At 40.3% G+C, this 20554-nt stretch overlaps 2 protein-coding genes across 3 annotated transcripts in view; one reads left to right on the top strand and one right to left on the bottom strand.

The window, feature by feature from the left end:
- Positions 1-1909, bottom strand: part of RNF144B (ring finger protein 144B) — a 206887-nt gene extending 204978 nt beyond the window's left edge. Inside the window, exon 1 of the mRNA XM_074398493.1 lies at positions 1814-1909. The gene's annotated coding sequence lies outside the window, so the exon portion shown is untranslated. The remainder of the gene's footprint in view (positions 1-1813) is intronic.
- A 111-nt stretch (positions 1910-2020) lies between these two features.
- DEK (DEK proto-oncogene) overlaps positions 2021-20554 on the top strand; it is a 36190-nt gene continuing 17656 nt past the window's right edge. Inside the window, exons 1-7 of one of the 2 annotated variants that reach the window (XM_039462601.2) lie at positions 2021-2192; positions 2581-2737; positions 7882-7983; positions 8206-8315; positions 9653-9747; positions 10949-11069; positions 16510-16698. In XM_039462601.2, the coding sequence (XP_039318535.2) occupies positions 2590-2737; positions 7882-7983; positions 8206-8315; positions 9653-9747; positions 10949-11069; positions 16510-16698 (765 nt within the window). In that variant the 5' untranslated portion in view covers positions 2021-2192; positions 2581-2589. Of the gene's footprint in view, positions 2193-2353; positions 2480-2580; positions 2738-7881; positions 7984-8205; positions 8316-9652; positions 9748-10948; positions 11070-16509; positions 16699-20554 lie in introns of those variants that run through there. The other variant, XM_074398490.1, reaches the window with a different exon arrangement.

Here is a 20554-nt window from a genome sequence, read left to right as displayed (position 1 = left end):
CCCTGTGCTCTTGGGAGCCCAAGAAGCCTCTGCCCCTGCAGGCTTGAAAGTGCCTGCTCCTGAGGTTACAGTGAGCCAAGATCACGCCACTGCACTCCAGCCTGAGTGACAGTGAGGTCCTGTCTCAATTTAAAAAAAAAAAGAAAGTGCCTGCTTACAGGCCTCTATCCTCTAATCACTCCCAGGACCTGCCCCAAGGCAAAGTTGTGACTGAGCATGGGCGCTGTTGCAACTCGGCTGGGTGTGTACGCATTCAGGGCAGTACTGACACACTCTCCCCCTGCAGCATCCACCCCCTCTGGACTTTGGGCACGAACAAGTGCAAGAAGGTTCTGACGGTGGCTCTGTGTGCACCTGCAGGCATCCCTTGGCACAAACTGCCTGAGTGCCATAGATGACATGTTGATGGTGGGAGGCAGACCAGTTCCTGGGCAGAAAGGGGTTTGGTGTCTGCCCACCTTCAAACCAGGTACCAGTGGCCAATTCTGGGCAGAGTGAGAACTTACCGTGCTTTTTCTGGGCCCACCAATGGACCAATCAGCACACACTTTCTCCCTTCTGAGCTCATAAAAACCCCAGAGTCAGCCAGAGGTCAGGACTACCAGCTATAGGAAGAAGCTACCCACTTTGGTCTTCTCAACTTGTCAGGACAACCTGCCTGCAGAAAGAGCTGCTCATTATGGGTCTCCTCTCTACTGAGGGCAATACAGTCGTCGGGACAACCGTCCTACAGAAAGGAGCAACGCACTTCAGGTCTCCTGAGAGCTATTCCGTCACTCAGTGAAGCTCTTGTCCACCTTGCTCACCCTACAGTTGTTTGGGTGCCTCATTCTTCCTGGACACAGGACAGGAACTGAAGACCTGCCAAATGGCAGGACTGAAAGAGCTGTAACACAAATAGGGCTGAAACACAAACTTCTGATCCTTCAACTACGCGTGAGGCAACAAGGAGAGACAGCTTCGGATAGGATGCGAGTGGAATCAATAGGGTGGAAAATGGTATACAAGAGTAGGAATGACACCACTGGCGTACGTTTTGGAAGGGGCACAAAAGGAGAAGAGAAGACTCAAAGAAAGTGTTAAATTTTTGTCCTGCAATCCAGAATCCAAGCAGATTTCACTGACTGTATTTCCACGAAGTCCACCGAGTACAAGGATCCATTGGGTGAGCTGGTGGTTGAAGAGTTGGGAGAAAATAAAGGAAATCACATACAAAAGAAGGCAGCATCGAGGGGGAAGACACTGCTTTGAGTGTTTGCAGTGTTGAATGTAAAAAGCACCTGCAGAGAGGGCCTAGAACTCTGGGAGAAGGGTGCGGACCTGGGAAAATAACGTATTCCCTCTATTCTAAAACAGAGTAGTGTGCGTGAGCGCGGAGAGGGGAAGGAATCGGGTGGGAGGGAGCCTTTCCACCTATAGTCACGGGCGTCAATCTACGTGGCTGGCTATGTGAACCTTTAACGTGGTAGGTACGCAGGGTCTTTTTCCTTGCAATGCACCTTAAAAGCAACGGGGTCCTCAGAAATACAGCAGGTTGGGGAGTTGTGGACCACCCAGCATGATTTCGGGGGCACTGATGAGACCGACGACTGAGTCATTCCCCTCCGAGAAACACCGTCGACAGCGACTTCGGGGATCTCTAAACTTCTTCCCCGCCGCGCCCCTCCCCGGCCCGGGACTACTCATCATCCTTTCCGGGAAGCGACGGTGGAGACAATAAACACGCAGGCCCCCTAGCGTCCTTCCGTTCCGCGCGGCCAGGCCGCCTCGCCTCCCGCTCCCGCCCGCCACCCAGGACACAGCCCGCTCGCACCTCAGGGCCCGAGCGCCGACCGAACACCGGGCGCAGCCGGGGAGAGCCCAGAGCGCGCATCCTTCCCGCCGCCGCCGAGGAGACCCCTCGCAGTCCCGCCCCGCCCGCCCGGGCTTCCCGCGGAGGCGCCCGGCCGCCCCGCCTCCCCCGCCCCGCGCCCGCCAACTCCCAGCTCGCGGCCCTGATTGGTCGCCGCATTCCCGCTCTCCTTCCCGAACCGCCATTTTGAAAATCTTGTTGATTCTAGGAAGCCGAGCGCGCGGCGTGAGCGTCACGCCAGACAGCGGACCGCGCGCCCTCTCCTCGGCGTCGGCCGCCGCCGCCTTTTAGAACCTCCTCGTGCCCTCGCACGCCAGACCCGCGGCGGCCGGAACCCGCGGTGAGGGCTGCGTCGGGACGCAGGAGGCCCGGTCGCCCCCGCCGCGGCCGACGGGGGAGGGACGCAGCCATTTGGACGGCGGCCTGGGGCGGGGGAGGGGACGCGGAGGGCCGGCAGCTCGGGCCGGGCCGGGGACGGCGCAGGGCGAGCGGGCGCGCGCCCGCAAGGGCCGCGGACGCTTTTTCCCGCCTCGGGAGTGCCTGGACGGCGGCGGGCGGAGCGGGAGGGAAGCGGCCCCTGGGGACCGAGCGCAGCAGTCCCGGCTACGGGAAGAGGCAACTTTCAGGGCAGGTGTCCCGCGGGAAGGGTTTCATCCTTCAAGGTGGCCGCAGGGTCCTGCCCGCGGGAGCAGGGGGACCGAGACGTCCGGCTTTCTCCCCGCCCGCAGGTTCACAGCATGTCTGCCTCGGCCCCTGCGGACGGAGAGGGAACCCCCGCCGAGCCCGCGTCCGAGAAGGAACCCGAAATGCCCGGTCCCAGAGAGGAGAGCGAGGAGGAAGAGGACGAGGACGACGAGGAGGAGGAGGAGGAGGAGGAGGAAAAAGGTGGGGGGAGTTGCATCCCAAATGATGGATTTTTCAGACCGAAGTCCCCCCCCCCCCACCCCAGGAGACAGTTTTCTTGCTCTTTTGGTGTTTAGAGGCATAAAGTCGGAGTGATTTTTTTCAGCGAGAATGCATGCACAGTTTATCTGCTTTTGTGTTGAGCGATTGCATAGAATTAACTTTGTGTATTCCGGTTTGAAACTATTTGTTAGAGCGGTAGTGATGTATTGGAGTGCCGCTGACTTATGCCACCTCTAAATGCTCGTTAACTTTTCATCATTTGACAGGAAGTTTGTAGGTCTTGAATTTGATTTTTTTTAACTCCGTGTGTGCACCTTTGAAGTTGCTAAGTGGTTGTTCTAATTTTGTCCGTTTCATTACACATGTGTTGCCTTTCGATGTTATTGTAAGGTCTTAGTGCAGCCCGTTAAGACTGAGGTCACGTAGGCTAGACCTGGAAGTATTTGAATACTTGGAAATATTTTTGCATCTGCCAAAAAGTGTCTCCTCCTGGCAAACAGCGGTGAAAGCTGTTGCTACTTGAGAAAGTAGTTAAAAATGAGAAAAGTGAACTCTGAAAGTTAAATGTCTCGGTTTCGGAACTGAGCCTGCTTTAAGGGAGGGCGGTATGAACCCTGATTTGATTAGAGGGGTGAAACAGAAACCTGAGGGCATTGAGGAGTGAGCTGTGTCAGTTTATCCAGGATGCAGCAGTGTCTATTTCAGGTGTACCCGCCAGTTGACATGTTTCCAGCCACTTAAGAATCAAAGTGGCACCTTTTAGCATTCTTTGATATTTGCCCAGTCTGGGTTTATTTCTTATATCGCTGCAAGTCAGCCACACTTGGGAAGAGATTTGAAGCTCTCTTCCCAAACCCAGATTTTTTTTAAGCCTCAACCAGCCTGTGGTCACAATCTGGGTTACGATTACAAGGTGTGCCTTTTGTTTGTTTAAAGTGTATGTGCCCTAAGAAGGACTTTTTAAGTCAAGCATGACTTTTTTATGTAAATCAGCTTTTATGTAAATTATTGCTTAATAGTATGTTATTTAAAAATTGTTTTTAATACAGCAACAAAATTGGTTGCACTATCTCCGTACTAGCCAGAGTCTCTGCCCTTTTTCTCCAATTTTTTGTTTGTATTTTAATCTTTTTGTGGGGGCAAGGTTGAGATACCAAAGAAATGGTGAATTTTCTTCATGTCAGGAAAAAATTAGAGAAGTCATGTAAATATACTGTAAATGACCAACGCAATAATTCTTGAGGGACAAGTGGTGGTTAAAAGAATCCCATTTTTTTGTTTTGTTTTGTTTTTTTGAGTTGTATTTTGTTTGTTTTGTTTTGAGACGGAGTTTTGCTCTTGTTTAGGCTGCAGTGCAATGGCGTGATCTCAGTTCACTCCGCCTCCCAGGTTCAAGCGATTCTCCTCCCTCAGCCTCCCGAGTAGCTGGGATTACAGGCCTGCGCAACCACACTGGGCTAATTTTGTATTTTTAGTAGAAATGGGGTTTCTCCGTGTTGGTCAGGCTGGTCTCAAACTCCTGACCTCAGGGGATCTGCCTGCTTTGACCCTCGAAGGGTTGGGATTAGGGGCATGAAACATCCACATGACCAAGTATCCTATGTTTTGTTCTAGATAATTTTTTAAAACATGATTTTGTAAAAAGTTTGTTCCTGACAGTTTTATTATAGCTCTGATTTATTGTCCTTTTTACTATTTTGAGGTGTTGTGGGACAAGTAGAATTGTGAAAATTTTTATTCTACTTAATCCAGAATGTTTAAGTATTGAGGCATGATGGAAGCCAGAAGGTGAAAACTTGCTGTATTAGGCTTTTTTTTTTTTTTTTTTTTTTAAATTGGGTGTTGCTGTAAAATACCTGAGGCTGGGTAATTTATAAAGAGAAGAGGTTTAATTGGTTCGTGATTCTGCAGACAGTACAAAGAAGTAGGGCACCAGATTCTGATGAAGGCCTCAGGAAACTTCCAATCATGGCAGAAGACAGGGGGGAGCTGGCATCCCATTTGGGAGTGGGAGCAAGTGGTAGGGAGAGGTGCCAAGCTCTTTGAAACAAACACTTGAGAAAACTCACTTATCACCAAGGGTTACCATGCTAAGTCATACATGAGGGATCTGCCCCCCTGATTTCATTACCTTACCAGGCCTCACCTCCAAGGTTGCCAATCACTTTTCAACATGAGGTTTGGAGGGGGCGAACATCCAAACCATATCATTCCATCCCTGTTTCCCCAAATCTCATGTCTTTCTCACATTTCAAAATTCATTCGCACCTTCACAGTAGTCCCCCAAAGTCTTGCCTTGTTTCAGCATTAACTCAAAAATCCCAAGTCTGAAGTCCACAGTTTCATCTGAAGATGAGTTTCTTCCACTCGTGAGCCTGTGAGATCAAAAATAAGTTATTTATTCCCAAAATACAATGGTGGTACAGGTGTTGGATAAAATTCCCATTCCAAAAGGGAGAAAGGCCAAAAGAAAGGCCCAGTAGGCCCCACACAAGTCTGAATCCTAGCAGGGCAGTCTTTAAATCTTAAAGCTCCAAAATTATCTCCGTATACTCCCATGTATGGCATCCAGGCCACGCTGGTTCAAGGGGTAAGGGGTCCCAAGGCCTTGGGCAGCTCAAGTTGCAAGCTGGCTGTGGCTCTACCATTCTGGAGTTTGGAGGGTGGCAGCCCCCTTCCCACAGCTCCACTAGCCAGTGGAACCTTGGTAGTGATTCTAGGGGGTTCACCTTCCCATTTCCTTCCACACTGCTCTAGTATAAGTTTTCTTTTATTTTCTTCTATCTCCCCTTCCCGCCTCCCCTCCTCTCCCCAGCGTCTCCCTCTGTCACCCTGCTGGAGTGCATTGGCACGATCTCAGCTCACTGGACTCTGCCTCCCCAGTAGCAGGGACCACAGGCACACCATCCCACCATGCCCATGTACTTTGTATTTTTTATAGAGGCAGGGTTTTACTGTGTTGCCCAGGCTGGTCTCAAACTCCTTAGCTCAAGTGTCCTGCCTGCCTCTGCCTCCCAAAGTGCCGGCATTACAGGAATGAGCCACCACTCCTGGCCCCAGGTAGCAATTTTCTGTGAGAGCTCCACCCCTGCAGCAGGCTTCTGCCCAGGCACCCAGGCTTTCTCATGCATCCTCTGAAGTCTGTCCTGAAGAAGGGGCCAGATTAGCCAAAACTGGCAATGGTTGTGGAAAAGATAAGTGAGGGAAATGACTAGTAAAAGATGACTCTTTTAGGTTTTTGTCTTTGGCAGGTGGGTGGATGGTATTAATGTTTTCTGAAAAAAATTGATGAAGTGAGCAAGTTTGGAGATGATTATGATTTTTCTTTTCGATGTTTTGAGTTTAAATACCTATAGGACATGAATTGAAGCTGCCAGGTGATACTGTTGCCCCTCCATATTTGTGGGTTCCTTATCTGTGGATTCAAACCACAGATTGGTAAAAATGGATGATTGCATCTATACTGAACATGAACAGATTTTTTTCTTATTATTCCCTGAAAAATACGGTATGACAGCTATCTAGTTAAGTTGTATTAGTCATGGGTAATCTAGAGATGATTTAAAGTATATGGGTGGATGTTCATAGGTTATATGTAATTACTACACCATTTTTTCAAAATAGGGACTTGAGCATCCATGGATTTTGGCATCTGAGGGTAGTCCTGGAACCAATCCCTGACAGATATTGAGAGACAATATTAGTTAATATGAATCTCAGAAGAAAGTTGTGGCTTGGAGATTGACTGCGAAGTCATTAGCTTGTGTTTGGTAATTAGAGGCAAGCAAATGGTTTAAATCACTAGGTTGATGAAGTTGAGTGATAGTAGGGGTTGTTTGAGTGTGTTTGCTCTTCATTCTGTGCAACAGGGCCGGAATATACCTGTTGATAGCTCTGTCCTGACATACTCTTTCTGTGCAAATCCTTGTATTACTAAATCTAAGCGCTTTAAAGGCCAGCACAAATGCTTTGTTCCGTTTTCCCTAGTCCCAAAATAATTTCTCCTCAGTGCACAGCAATTTATTTGTATTATATCTTTCTTAAGATGTTTTGTTATCTTTTACATTGGCATATGTTTATGTCTCATTTCTTTAGTAGCATCTCTTTCAAAAGATGTGCAGTTTTAATCATCCATTTATGCCCTCTTAGTGCTGAGTGCAGCTTTGTACAACCAAGGCATTCATTTGAATAAATGGCAGAACCTCCAACAATATATAATATTCTTTTATCTAACTTTATTTGATTCCAAAAATGTTTTTATTTTAGATAAATGGAACTTAATGTTTTGAATTTTGAAATTTGCATTTTGTTTTCTAGATTTTTTTTTTTAATGGAGCTAGGGTCTCAATATGTTCAGCCTAGACTGGTCTCAAACTCCTGGGCTCAAGCGATCCTCCTGCCTTGGCTTCCCAAAGTATTAGCATTATTGGCGTGAGCCACCACACCCAGCCGTAGTGTTTTTATTTTGTTTTGTCTTGTTTTTTGGACTAAGCAGTTTAACTTTTTTCAAAGTAATTTATGGCCATCATTATGAACATTATTCATAAACTACAAAGTAGTGCTCTCCTAGTTGATTGTGTTAAATGTAAACTTGGAGAGTTTTGTCTTATACTTCAGGCTGTTGTGCCTGGAGGTCTTTATTTGTGTCTCTTTTGTCAGTTTACTAAATTATTATTGTTCTCTGTGTATCTTTTGAAGTTCTTAATCTGCCGGTCTAAACTGGATTATTTCTGAAGTATAGCAAACTTTGAATCACAATTATTAAATAGAATTATATCCAAAGATTAAACAGAGCTAGATTTTTTCACCACTGAAGTGAATGGACTGTAATTGTGATAATTTTAGTTGGATAAAAATTCATTTGCTTTCTAATTTTTTTTTTTTAATATAATGAGTCCCTGTGAGTTTGCCAGGTAAGTAAAATGTTACTCTAAAAAAATTTTCGTGGTGCTGTATTAACTTACCAGGTGTTTTGATCTTTTCTGTCATTTGATTCCCAAAACCCTGCTCAGAAGAGGAATGAAGTATTAGGTTTTGGGGACTTTGTTGTACATGCTTATCTAATAAAATTGGCATAATCTTTAAGCTTTTCGTTAATTAAGAAATACTAAATTAATTTCCAGAAAAGAGTCTCATCGTTGAAGGCAAGAGGGAAAAGAAAAAAGTGGAGAGGTTGACAATGCAAGTCTCTTCCTTACAAAGAGAGCCATTTACAATTGCACAAGGTAAGTATATTCTAGGTTCCTTTCATTTTATGGTGAAAGTGCCTAAATTTGTGAAAATGATGGTTAGTAGTGCTCAGTATCAGCAAGGTAGTGTTTTATAATTTATTTAATTTGCTCTGTTAGAGCAGAGTTACATGTAAATTATGCTGTAAAAATAATTCTTAGTAAATTTGTAAATGTATTAATAAGCAATGGGTATTTAATTATGATTTTTTTTTCTAGGAAAGGGGCAGAAACTTTGTGAAATTGAGAGGATACATTTTTTTCTAAGTAAGAAGAAAACTGATGAACTTAGAAATCTACACAAACTGCTTTACAACAGGCCGGGCACTGTAAGACCTTTTTACATTTTTAACCTACTTTTATATTACTTCACAATGGAATCATAATTTCTGTAAATGTTAGTGGTCCACTAATTCAGTTTTCATACTTCATGACTGAGCAGACTGAGACATATACTTAATATGTGATTTATCACAGGATGCATTGCTAGGTATTAGCAACTGGGATTATAATATCCAGGACTCTTGTCTTTTTTGTTTTTGTTTTTTTTCAAACAGGGTCTCGCTTTGTCACCCAGGCAGGAGTGCAGTGTGCAGTACATGGCTCTCTGCAGCCTCAACCACCTGGGCTCAAGTGATCCTGCCACTTAAGCCTCTTGAGTAGCTGGGACCACAGGTGCATGCCGCCATGTCTGGCTAATTTTTTTATGTTTTGTAGAGGTAGCATTTTGCCATGTTGTTCAGGCTGGTCTCAAACTCCTGAGCTCAAGCAGTCCTCCCACGTCAGCCTCCCAAAGTGTTAGAATTATAGATATCAGCCAGTGTGCCCAGCTCTAGGGCTCTTGTTCCTATAGTAGTTTTTATTCCAAACTGAAGTTTCAAATTATGAAATCCAAATTGTGATTGTTTTAGTGACCTTTAAATGTATTAAAAGAAATTCATGTTTTTGTATTTTCTGGACATTCAGAATAAGTGATTTGGTATAACTCTATCTCATTTTGAGCAAATACCTGGTAAATTGCATGATAGTTCTTTGCTAAAGGATTGTTATTATACTGTCCATATAACTTAATATTTTATGTAATTGAGAAAACTCTGCTTTAAGTTGTACATGGGCAAAGTAAAGTTGGGTGTTAGAATGTCTGAAGTAGAACAGAATGTCTGACACATGATGTAATTTATTTTCACGTCTATTAATCTCATTTAATCTTTAAACCAATCTAATTTATACAAGTCCGATAACTAGTAAATGGTAATAACTTTTTTGTGGTACTCACTTTTCTTTTAAAGAATAAAGACCTTTACTTCTTGATTTGAAAAAGAAGAAATATTACTAGTAACTTTATTACTTATGAAAAGGATATCTTTTTAAGTAGTAGCTTTCCACATCCCCTAAATTCCCCAATGAAAATTTGTTCAGATTGTTATTTTCAGAGACTTAAGTTTGTAGGATTTTTATAATGTAAATATGTTAGTAAGAAATATATTTTTCAGTTTTGAACAAGAAATGTTGAATATTAAACCAATATTGAATTGGTTGACTGTTGAGCCAGTATTGTAACTTACAGACAGATACAAAAATAAAGATGTTGGCTTTGAATTGTCTTTGAATTTGTTCTTGTGTACATTACTGAGTAATAAATAGCATTAATAAGAAACATTTTCAGGTGTCCTCATTAAAGAAGAATGTGGGTCAGTTCAGTGGCTTTCCATTTGAAAAAGGAAGTGTCCAGTATAAAAAAAAGGAAGAAATGTTGAAAAAGTGAGTTATTTTTATAAATACTATATTTCAATCAATATGCCTTAAGTTTATTTTTTAACGTTTACAAAATGATCACTTTTGGGCCAGGCGCGGTGGCTCCTGCTTGTAATCTCAGGACTTTGGGAGGCCAAGGCAGGCAACCCAGGTCAGAAAGGAAATAGGTCAAAACCCTCATGCTCATCAGTAGTGGGATGGTGCCTGTCGGCAGCATAGCAAGACCCCATCTCTTAGAAAAAGACAAAAGATTACTGAAAATTTTTTTTTTTTTGGAGACAGAGTCTCGCTCTGTTGGCCAGGCTGGAGTGCAGTGACGCAGTCTTGCCTCACTGCAACCTCTGCCTGCCTGGTTCAAGCAGTTCTCCTGCCTCAGTCTCTGGAGTAGCTGGGATTACAGACATGCGCCACCACGCCCAGCTAATTTTTTTTTTTTTTTTAGCTAGTAGAGATGGGTTTCACCATGTTGGCCAGGCTGGTCTCAAACAACTGACCACAGGTCAGCCGCCCACCTCAGCCTCCCAAAGTGCTAGAATTACAGGAGTTAGCCACTGTTCCCAGCCAATTACTGAAAACATAAATTGTTGTTTCCTCAAAGAACGATACACACAGGTTAATCATTTAGAGTGCAAAACTCAGAAGGTCTAAAGAGAATGTAGTAATCTTTCCCATTCCTGTCGCCTGTCAGCCACTCTGTTTAAATGGCTTAAACCATTTAAACTTTTTTGAAGATAATCAATTTTATGGATACAATGTTCTTCATGATAATGCAGGCAAGATGATATAATCTTAAAGCTTTTGTTTATTAAATGTCTTGTACTTAAGATCTCAAATAATAAAGATAATTACCTATTCTTGCATTGAAACATAGTAGCAATGCTGTTGGGGAAATTGTAATACTTAATTGAAGAAGAATTACCAAGGCCATGAATTTTGTAGTATTGAAAACATTTTACTTAATTTTCTAGTTAATTTACTTAGTTTGTTCCTATACTGCATGTACAACTTAAATGGTAAATGGTGTTTTTAATTGTTAATCATATTTAGTTGTATACTAGTCATGATTATTAAGAGCAAGATTCAGAGAAACATTGGCCACTTTTTTTAATGTGTGTAACTGAGCCAGTTTGGTTGGCTATTGTATTGTGGAGAACATTCGTAAGCTTTCCTATATTAATACCTTGGTTTCTTCCATTTTCTGTTTCAGATTTAGAAATGCCATGTTAAAGAGCATCTGTGAGGTTCTTGATTTGGAGAGATCAGGTGTAAATAGTGAACTAGTGAAGAGGATCTTGAATTTCTTAATGCATCCAAAGCCTTCTGGCAAAGTGAGGATCAATTTTTACTCTTTTCATAACAAATCAGTTATTCATAGACTCTCCTTTTTTCTGTGAAACAAAAATCGGTTAATAGCAGCAGTGCTCTCAGTATTCAGTAATGTCTACGTCGAAAGAATATACCTTCTGTTGACATATCGGCAGTAATTTCATGATAGAAATAGTATAGATGCCATAGGGATATGTTGCTTCAAATCAGATACAAGGGATATAAGGTTTAGAAAAGTGAATTAATATCAGAAGGGACAGAATGTACAGGTAGTCAGGGTTAGATATCTAGAAGACACCGAAAGAATAGAAAGGCTGGGTCAAGGGTGAGGTGCAAGGCTGGAGAGAAGGGATGCAACCTGTAATCAAGTGAAGAAAGACAAAATAGGGAGTATATTAGAACTGAATGTTTTCTTAGATCCTGGAATAAGTTATTAAAAAGTGACATTTTAAAGCTAACTCTTACAAGTTTCCTGGATTGGGTTTCCAGAATCCGCAGCAGAGCCCAGGAGCTGGACAGGGAATTAAAATGGCCTGATAGTTTTCTTACTCTTCCTAAAACCTAGTAGGTTTGCCCTAATTATTTAACAGTAACAAATGACATAGATGACTTAAAATGTCTGTTGAAGTGTTACATGACCTTGCATTTTCAGTAAGTTTTAGCTCTGTTAGCAAATGTTTTTATATTCTTCCCCATCTTGACAGGAAAGGAAGTATGAAGAGATTTGGCAGGTCTAGGAGTTCAGGGGAATGCTGTCTGGAGATGGGAGAGGGCATTAAAAATCAAAACTAGAAATTAACTCTGTGACTTTGTTCTGGACGGCCCTTGGTCCTTATTACCATTAGCTGGACAAGGACAGATAAAGAACATTTAAGTTGTTAGCTTTTGTTATACAGCTACAAACACAAGGGGTATGATGATTTTTGTTTTAAATTGGCTTATTTAAGGATAAAATACTACCTTTTTATTTTCTAACTTTAGCTCTACCTATAATTTTTAAGGGTTTAATGTGGCAAGGTGTTCACTTATTTCCTCAGAAGCAATTACAAAGTTGTTATGGAGGACATTTTTATATTTATCTTTTTCTCAGTGATTTTTCAATTTGCTGGTTTCGGGATACTGTTACCCATTTAAAAAAATAATGAGAGCCCCAAGAGGTTTTTTTAATATGAGTTATTTTGATCTTCACTATATTTGACTTTAGAACTGAAAATTTTTATTTTAAAATGTTAAAAATATTTTCTATGAAAAATAACTTTTTAGAATAATTAAAGAGTGGCATTATTTTATGTTTTCGTACATCTGTTTAATGTCTGGCTTAAGACAAAACAGTATGATTACCATTTGCTTTTACATTCAGTCTTTTTTTTCCTGAGACGGATTCTCGCCCTGTTGCCCAGGGTTAGAGTGCAGTGGCACAGTCTGGGCTCACTGCAACCTCTGTCTTCCAGGCTCAAGTCATTCTCCTGCCTCAGCCACCCTGGTAGCTGGGATTATAGTCGGGTGCCACCATACCCGACTAATTTTTGTATTTTTAGTAGAGATGGGTTTTGCCATATTGGCCGGGCTGGTCTCAAACTAGTGAACTCAGGTGATCCACCTGCCTCAGCCTCCCAAATTGCTGGGATTATAGGCGTGAGCCACCGTGCCTGGCCCCATCCAGTCTTTTGCAAGGTATTGCTTTGCTTAAGATTTATGAAGGGCCTGATGCAGTAACTTATGCTTGTAATTCCAGCCCTTTGGGAGGCTGAGGCAGGGGGATCACTTGAGCTCAGGAGTTGGAGACCAGCCTGGGTGACAGAGTGAGACTCTCAAGAAAAAATTAGCAGGCACTGAGACACATTCCTGTAGTCCCAGCTACTTGGGAGGCCGAGGTGAAAGCCTGAACTCAGGAGTTCAGTGTTGCAGTGAGCTATATTCATGTCGTTGCACCCCATCCTATTGTGACAGAACGAGATTCTGTCTCAAAATAATACGTATGTGAAGAAAACCCAGCCTCACATAGGTATGTATTTGGAAAAAAAGGAATATTTTAAAGTCCTTTTAGATCATTGTGTATATTGTCTTTTGATACCACACAAAACCAAAACTCTACAATTTGTAGTTTCCTAAAGGTTAGTTACAATGTTTAATGTAGGTCTCAAAACTTGGGTATTTTATCAACATACACATGGTTTTGTAACGTGGGTTTACCATTTTTAAGTATTGGATCCCTGACCTACATCTTCCAAATGTTGACGTGTTTTATTGAACACTGTCGTTATTCATGTTCATTAATATGAACGCCATCTCATGACAAAATACTTAGGCCTTGGGAAACTGTCAGGTTCACAGTAGTAGATATGCATTTTCCAGAATTCTAATTTCCACTTAAAATCATAAAATTTATCATTGTTGATAAATGCTGTCAGTTTTCCTTGAAGTGACAAGCTCACCTTGAATATTTTTGAAATCATCGCCATCAAACACTTAAGTCTGTTCTTTTAAAAAGTGGTGTTCTCTGGAAGGTGGAGTTTGCAGTGAGCCGAGGTCATGCCACTGCACTCCAGCCTGTGGTCTATGAAAAAGGAGCTTGGAGCGTGTTTAACTCACAACTGAGTTACACAAATGCTTTTCCTTGAGAAAACCATTGAACTTCAATTGTAGCCATATTTGTGTTGAACTTTTATTTTGTCACAGATAATAGAAAGACATGTACCTTAGAGTTAACACAATATTTATTGCTTTATCAAGGACATTATTAAGTGAAACTATTTACCTTTTTTTGGTGGTTGTTTGTGCTGGTGTGTGGTTGTGAGGAATACAATAATTAATACATATTGCTTTCTTCATTAGTGCTAAGGTGCCCTCAGTTTTACCCACCTTTACCTCCCTTTGCTTTTGCACAGTTAGTACAAATGTCAGTGGAATGAAAAGAGGAAATAGTTTTGCTGTTATTATGAAAATAGTTTCTACCTCGCAGACTGCTAAAAAGGTCTCAGGAAACCCCAAAGTCCTTGAACCACACTGTGAGAATCTGTTTTTTCTTGTCATATAGAATCTAGCTCTTCTGTCAGTTTTTCATATGTGACCCTGTGATGATTACGCCTTAATTTGATGGTATCAAGCTCAAGCTGTTTTCTTTTTCTTTCTTTCTTTCTTTCTTTCTTTCTTTCTTTTGCGGGGGGACGGTGTTTTCCTCTCTTAGAGTGTCGTGGTATGATCATGGCTCAATGCAACCTTGACCTTCTGGTTGAAGTGATCCTCTCACCTCAGCCACTCAAGTAACTGGGACCATCCTTAGAGACAGGATCTCACTATGTTGTCCAGGATGGTCACAAACTCCTGGGCTTAAGTGATCCACTTACCTTGGCCTCCGAAGTTGTTGGTATTGTAGGCATGAGCCATGATGTCTGGCCTAGAGCTGTTTTCTATGCTACCAGAAGTTTCCTTTTTCTCTTCTGTAAGTTTTTTGGTGGTTAAATGAACACAACATTAGTCGTTGATTGCTTTCCTAGCCTCCTAATGTACTTTATTAATCAGTTTTTGTTTCCAAAAAGAGATAGTGCTATTGACACTGATTTTGATAAACAGGTTTAACTATTTTTAGAGTCAGTATAGGAAAACTCTAAACCGTTTGTATATTTTGGATTTTGGTTTTGAAACTCCTCGTTTACTTTGGGGAATTGTATTTTTTGATTGGTTACTTGAATAAAGTAACATCCTTTCACTTTCCTCGATAGATTTATCCAGAACCTGTTTCAGTCTTAATACTAATAATTCGATATACTGGTTACGTCCTTGCTACCTGTATCTGGTTTCTGAGCTGAGATTTTGAGGGATATTATGTTTTTCTAACACATTTGAGACCTGGAGTTCATATAACAAGTAAGAGCTTGGAAAGAGAGAGTTACCTTTTGTCCAAACGGTGCTGTCAAAGAATATATCCACGTAGATTAAGGTCCTGATAATAGTTGGTAATAGTAGCATCTCACATAGCAAGGAAAAGTGTATGCATTCACAGTTTTTTATACAGAATCTTCTCTGAGACATGTCTTTGATCCACTGACTTCAAGTTCTTGGAATGACCTAGTTTGGCTATTTCCTAGTGTGCCTTTGCAAGGATAGGTTGTTGGGGCAATCTGGAAGCTATCCTGTGGTTTGTTTGCAGTGAGCCCGAGAGCACCATGTTACATAAAGCAGCCACTTTTTCTTAATTTTTGTGTAGGTGACAGTGACCCCTAGACTGGAGGTTCATGGGAGGTAAAGGACCTGTGGTTCTACTCTCTGCGTGAAAAATACTGCCTAAAGTTATCACAGACATTTACATAATTGGATACTTTAAGGTTATGTTATAGAATTTTACCTTAATGTTTCTGCTTATTGCAGAAGACAAAGTAACAAAGGTAGAAATAATAGAAAAGATGCTCAACCCTAGAAATAAATATTAATTCCGTAATATGTATTTTTACATTCTTTATATTAGGTGATTTTATGGTTTTCAGTTTTAGAATTTAGCAAAACTTCCTTGAGAAACACTTAAAAATTAAATTTTTTGTTTGATATAATCAACTCATTTTCTTCGGGTGATCTCTGCTTTTAAATATACATAGTTTGATTATCAGAATAATAGCAACATTTATTTATTCTTAGTTTCATAATTAATATACCCATCATTTATTGTTTACTTAGAAGCATCAGTGAGAATATGATCCTGACATTACTGAAAGTAGAGGCCAGAAGTAATATGAATATAAACTGTATAGTTCATTCATAAATTCAGGATGTATAATTGGTAATAAAGTTTTGTATTTTTTATGGGCTAGGCGTGGTGGCTCACACCTATAATCCCACCACTTTGGGAAGCCAAAGTGGGTGGATCACTTGAGGTCAGAAGTTTAAGACCATCCTGGCCAACATGGTGAAATCCTTTCTCTACTAAAAATCCAAAAATTAGCGGGGCGTGGTGGCACACACTTGTAATCCCAGCTACTGGGCAACAAACGACTGTCTCCAAAAAATAAAAAAATAAAAATAAAGGTTTTTTTCCCACCCCTTTGATTGGAGTCTTGGGCCTTCTAAAGCAAAGAGCTTCTCTGGCAGTGACAGTTTTAATGCTTGTAGGGATTAAATAAGTTACAAACCTAACTTGAAATGTTGTAACAAAGTATTTACAGCCATTGGAGCTTAACATAATGTGCCTTGAGCTTCTAGTCCCATGTCAGAAGCTAGAATACGTAATTCTCAACAGTTAAGAAGAGTCTTACTAGGTGTTTAGAACGTAAATGAAATGGTATTAGTAACACAGTTTTAGGTTAACCTGACACAGTTAAGGTTTATTCTCTGTAAAGCTGCTGGGTTTGTAAATAAAATTTCTTGAGAGAGGAGCAAGAAGTGATCAAAAATAGAATTGATTGAAATATTATACCTCATTGATGTTGTCTTTATACATTCTTTATGCAGCCATTGCCAAAATCTAAAAAAACTTCTAGCAAAGGCAGTAAAAAGGAACGGAACAGTTCTGGAATGGCAAGGAAGGCTAAGCGAACTAAATGTCCTGAAATTCTGTCAGATGAATCTAGTAGTGATGAAGATGAAAAGAAAAACAAGGAAGAGTCTTCAGATGATGAAGATAAAGAAAGTGAAGAGGAGGTAAGATGTTTTGCTATATTTTTTAATCATTTCTTTCCATGGGGAGAGTTAAATGTTTCTGCTATATATTAGGTGCAGCCAAACAGCAGTTCCTTGTTGGTTGTATCTAATTCTGAAGATGCAGAAATAGTTAAGTATGAACCCATTTCTTTTCCTTAAGAGGCTTTTAGTTTCATTGCCATGTTAGAGTATAAGAGTCAGAAAAGAGTGAGGTTGGTGTGGACTGGATTTGAAGTGGGCCTTGAGCTGGACTTTGAAGACTAGAGTAGATAAATGGGAAGGGAGGCGGGGGTGGTGCATATTCTGAATAGGAACACATAGGAGCAGATTCTTTGAGGATTTTTTTCATAACATTAGCATTTTACAATTGACTTGAATCATTTTGCCGTTTTTTCAAAAAAGGGCCTTTTTGCCCTCAACCTTTTGGAGATTAATGAGAATAATAAACAGCCTTTGAAGTTTATATGATCAGTGAATACTTTTTATATTACTTAGGAATGCCTGTCATTTTCTTTTATTTGGGAGTATTTGTAAAAGTTGAGAATACTTAGTTTCCAAAATAAAACTTCTTGAAGAAGAGATCTGCTGAAGCAGTTAAGTAAAAGGGTTAACCTCTTCAATCAAATGGATCATGAAGAGTGGGTATAGGAGATAGGTTTCTGTTACTGTTGATGATGTTTTAGTAGTCTCTATTCTAACATTGTTTCAATTTTTTCCTTCAAAGGTCAGAATTTGCCCTATAGATTGAATAATCAACCTTGCCTTAGGGACTTGGATACATGTCAGATTGACATTTTGGGCCAGATAATTCTTATTTGTGGGTGACACTCCCAAGAACCCCTTGTGATAACCAAAAATGTTCTTCAGACATTGCCAAATGTCCCTGGGGCAAGATAAGGAGAGAATCGTCTCTATTGAATTAGAAGGAATAAAAATATAGTGAACTCTGGCATTATGTGATACATGTGTGTGTTTAGTATGTATGTCTTGGGTTATTTACAATTCATGCTTGTTATAACATTTAATTTTATGAAGACTTTTGTACTTTAAAGTATGAAATGCTGGCCGGGCGCGGTGGCTCAAGCCTGTAATCCCAGCACTTTGGGAGGCCGAGGCGGGTGGATCACGAGGTCGAGAGATCGAGACCATCCTGGTCAACATGATGAAACCCCGTCTCTACTAAAAATACAAAAAAACTAGCTGGGCGTGGTGGCGCGTGCCTGTAATCCCAGCTACTCAGGAGGCTGAGGCAGGAGAATTGCCTGAGCCCAGGAGGCGGAGGTTGCGGTGAGCCGAGATAGCGCCATTGCACTCCAGCCTGGGTAACGAGCGAAACTCCTTCTCAAAAAAAAAAAAAGTATGAAATGCTTCATCATTTAATAAAGGTGGTTACAAATCTAGCAGGTGCTTCACAAACACCTTAATATGTATTTGGCACGAAGGAAAATAATCTGGGCACTAAGGTGCTCAGATTGACAAAACTGAATTTAGGTAGATTGATTTTACCATTTCAGTTTCCTCTATAAAATGAGGATTTTTGAACTGTGTACCGTAGTCAAATGTACTCTATTCATTTTTGAAGTAAAAATCTTAGAGAAGCAGAGTAAGTTTGTAGTTGGCCTTTGGCTAATTATATGAGGTTAATTGGATATTTTGGGAGGAAACATGTTTGTTTATATGTATATACATAATAGTGAAAAATTTTAAAGTAATAGTATCTTCATTCAGCAAATATTTGGTTGTCTACTATGTGCCATTCTGTTTCCTAAACTCTTTTTATGGGCAGAGTTAAAGCATGAAACGTTGTCATATAAATACTTAATTTTTTCATAGAGACATTAGCATGGGCTTTGAATACTGAGTTCAAATCCCACCTCTACATCCGATTATTACTATATGATTATAGGCAAGTTATTTAAACTCTGTACCTCAGTTTCCCATCTGTAAAATGGGGAGTGATAATAGTATTAGCCTCATTGGGTTATAGTAAAGGATTTTATTTAAAATACTTAGAGCAGTGCCTGGTGCATCTACTATAAAAGTATTAGTTGCTACTATTATAAGAATTAAGATGATGTCTTACGGCAAGTAAAATTTCTAAATGGAATCTTCCTGTCATTACTAGGTGCAGGTTAAAAAGTGAGGGTATTGTATATTCATTTTAAAAATTTGCTTTCCAAATTGTTGTCCCTAACTTCTAAGTAGAGGTAGTTGAACTCGGTGTATGCAGATGATACCTGATTTATACTCATATTGGTTTCAGGATAATAATCACGAGTGGAACCATCTCACTATAAATCAAAGCTTTACTTTCTGTAGTGCCCTAATCTAAGGTCTGTGGCTGGAAACTCAGGTCAATTGATGAAAATCTATGAGAGAAGAAAACATAAAGATGCTTTTACAAACTTTAGGTATATGAAATCACGTGATACAAAAGCTACATCATAATTGTATTAGAGGGATTTTTTTTCCTACCTTTGCTAGTATTTGACAGATTTTATAAAATTTCAGTGAAATTTAAACTGAGCCTGATCAACATGGAGAAACTTCGTCTCCACTAAAAATATAAAATTAGCCAGGCGTGGTGTCACATGCCTGTAATACCAGCTACTCTGGAGGCTGAGGCAGGAGAATTGCTTGAAACCAGGAGGTGGAGGCTGCAGTGAGCCGAGATTGCACTATTGCACTCCAGCCTGAGCAAGAAGAGGGAAACTCTGTCTCAAAAAAAAAAAAAATGGACTGAGAAATTGTTCACCTCTCCCCCTTTTTTTTTCTGATATATGTCCCTCCAACAAGTATAGATATTATTGCTATAAAGAGCCTTTAAATTTAGCACTGCCTTCAACTTTTTATTGCCGATTCAGTTTCTGTGAAAGGCCTTTGAAAGGTAAGTTCTGGCAGGAGGAACAGTATGTCTGTGGCAACTTTGTTTTTCCTTATTCAGACTCGGTTAAGTGCAGCCATGTTAGGAATTTCATAAATGGAGCTATTTTTGGTCATTACTATGAAAGGACCTCTTTTCTAAGAAGCCATGAAGAAAAGTTGCAGGTTAGTGACAAAAGTTATGGATTGCTTGCAGATTTTTTTATGATAGAAAATTATTGAATTGGTAGTTTATTTCCTGAAACAGATTTTTCTTAAAGACTCTTACTCATTAAGATAAGTAAAATACTCTTATTCATTAAGATCAGCTTCTCGTTTTCTTGCAGTAAAAAATCTGTGAATTGAGGTAGACTGATGTTACTTTTTCAGTTTCCTCTGTAAAATGAGGACTTTGACCTGTATAGCCAAAAACACTGTATTCATTGTTGAAGTAAGACTTACAGAAGCAGAGTAAGTTTGTAGTTGTCCTTTGGCTAACTATATTAGGTTAAATTGTGTTTATTTGCCTACTTGTTTCATATTTCACTTTAGATATATAGAAGACTAGGGTGTTTATAAGTAAATTCAATATTAAAATGAAATCACTGAAATCCATATAGTTAATTGAATTGACAGTTTTAAAGTAATTTAAAAGAAAATGTCAGATTTAGCATATTAGCTGATAATTGCTAAAGCATTTTTTTGAGGTTTTCTGTACCGGTACCTCGTTTTTATGATATGCAGTGATTCACAATAGTTCTGCAGTTCTTTTCTTTGTAATTAAATAGGAGAGGATACTGTTTCTGAGAGGAACTTCGGAAAGAAATTCCTTCATAAGAGCTATTTGGAATTTTGTCATTAGCTTGTCTCTTGGACATTGGCTTTTTAAGGCAGTAAAAGGAGAGCCATTGGGAAGGAAGTAGTAGACTTTTTTTTTTATATAGTGAGAGAGTAGGAAAATAAACAGGTTATTTTCTCTAAACTGATTATGAAA

The sequence above is a fragment of the Saimiri boliviensis genome, chromosome 4 (genome assembly GCF_048565385.1).
Source record: "Saimiri boliviensis isolate mSaiBol1 chromosome 4, mSaiBol1.pri, whole genome shotgun sequence".
Classification (NCBI taxonomy): domain Eukaryota; kingdom Metazoa; phylum Chordata; class Mammalia; order Primates; family Cebidae; genus Saimiri; species Saimiri boliviensis.
Note: the sequence above shows the minus strand (reverse complement) of the source record. Positions and strands in the feature narration are given on the sequence as shown.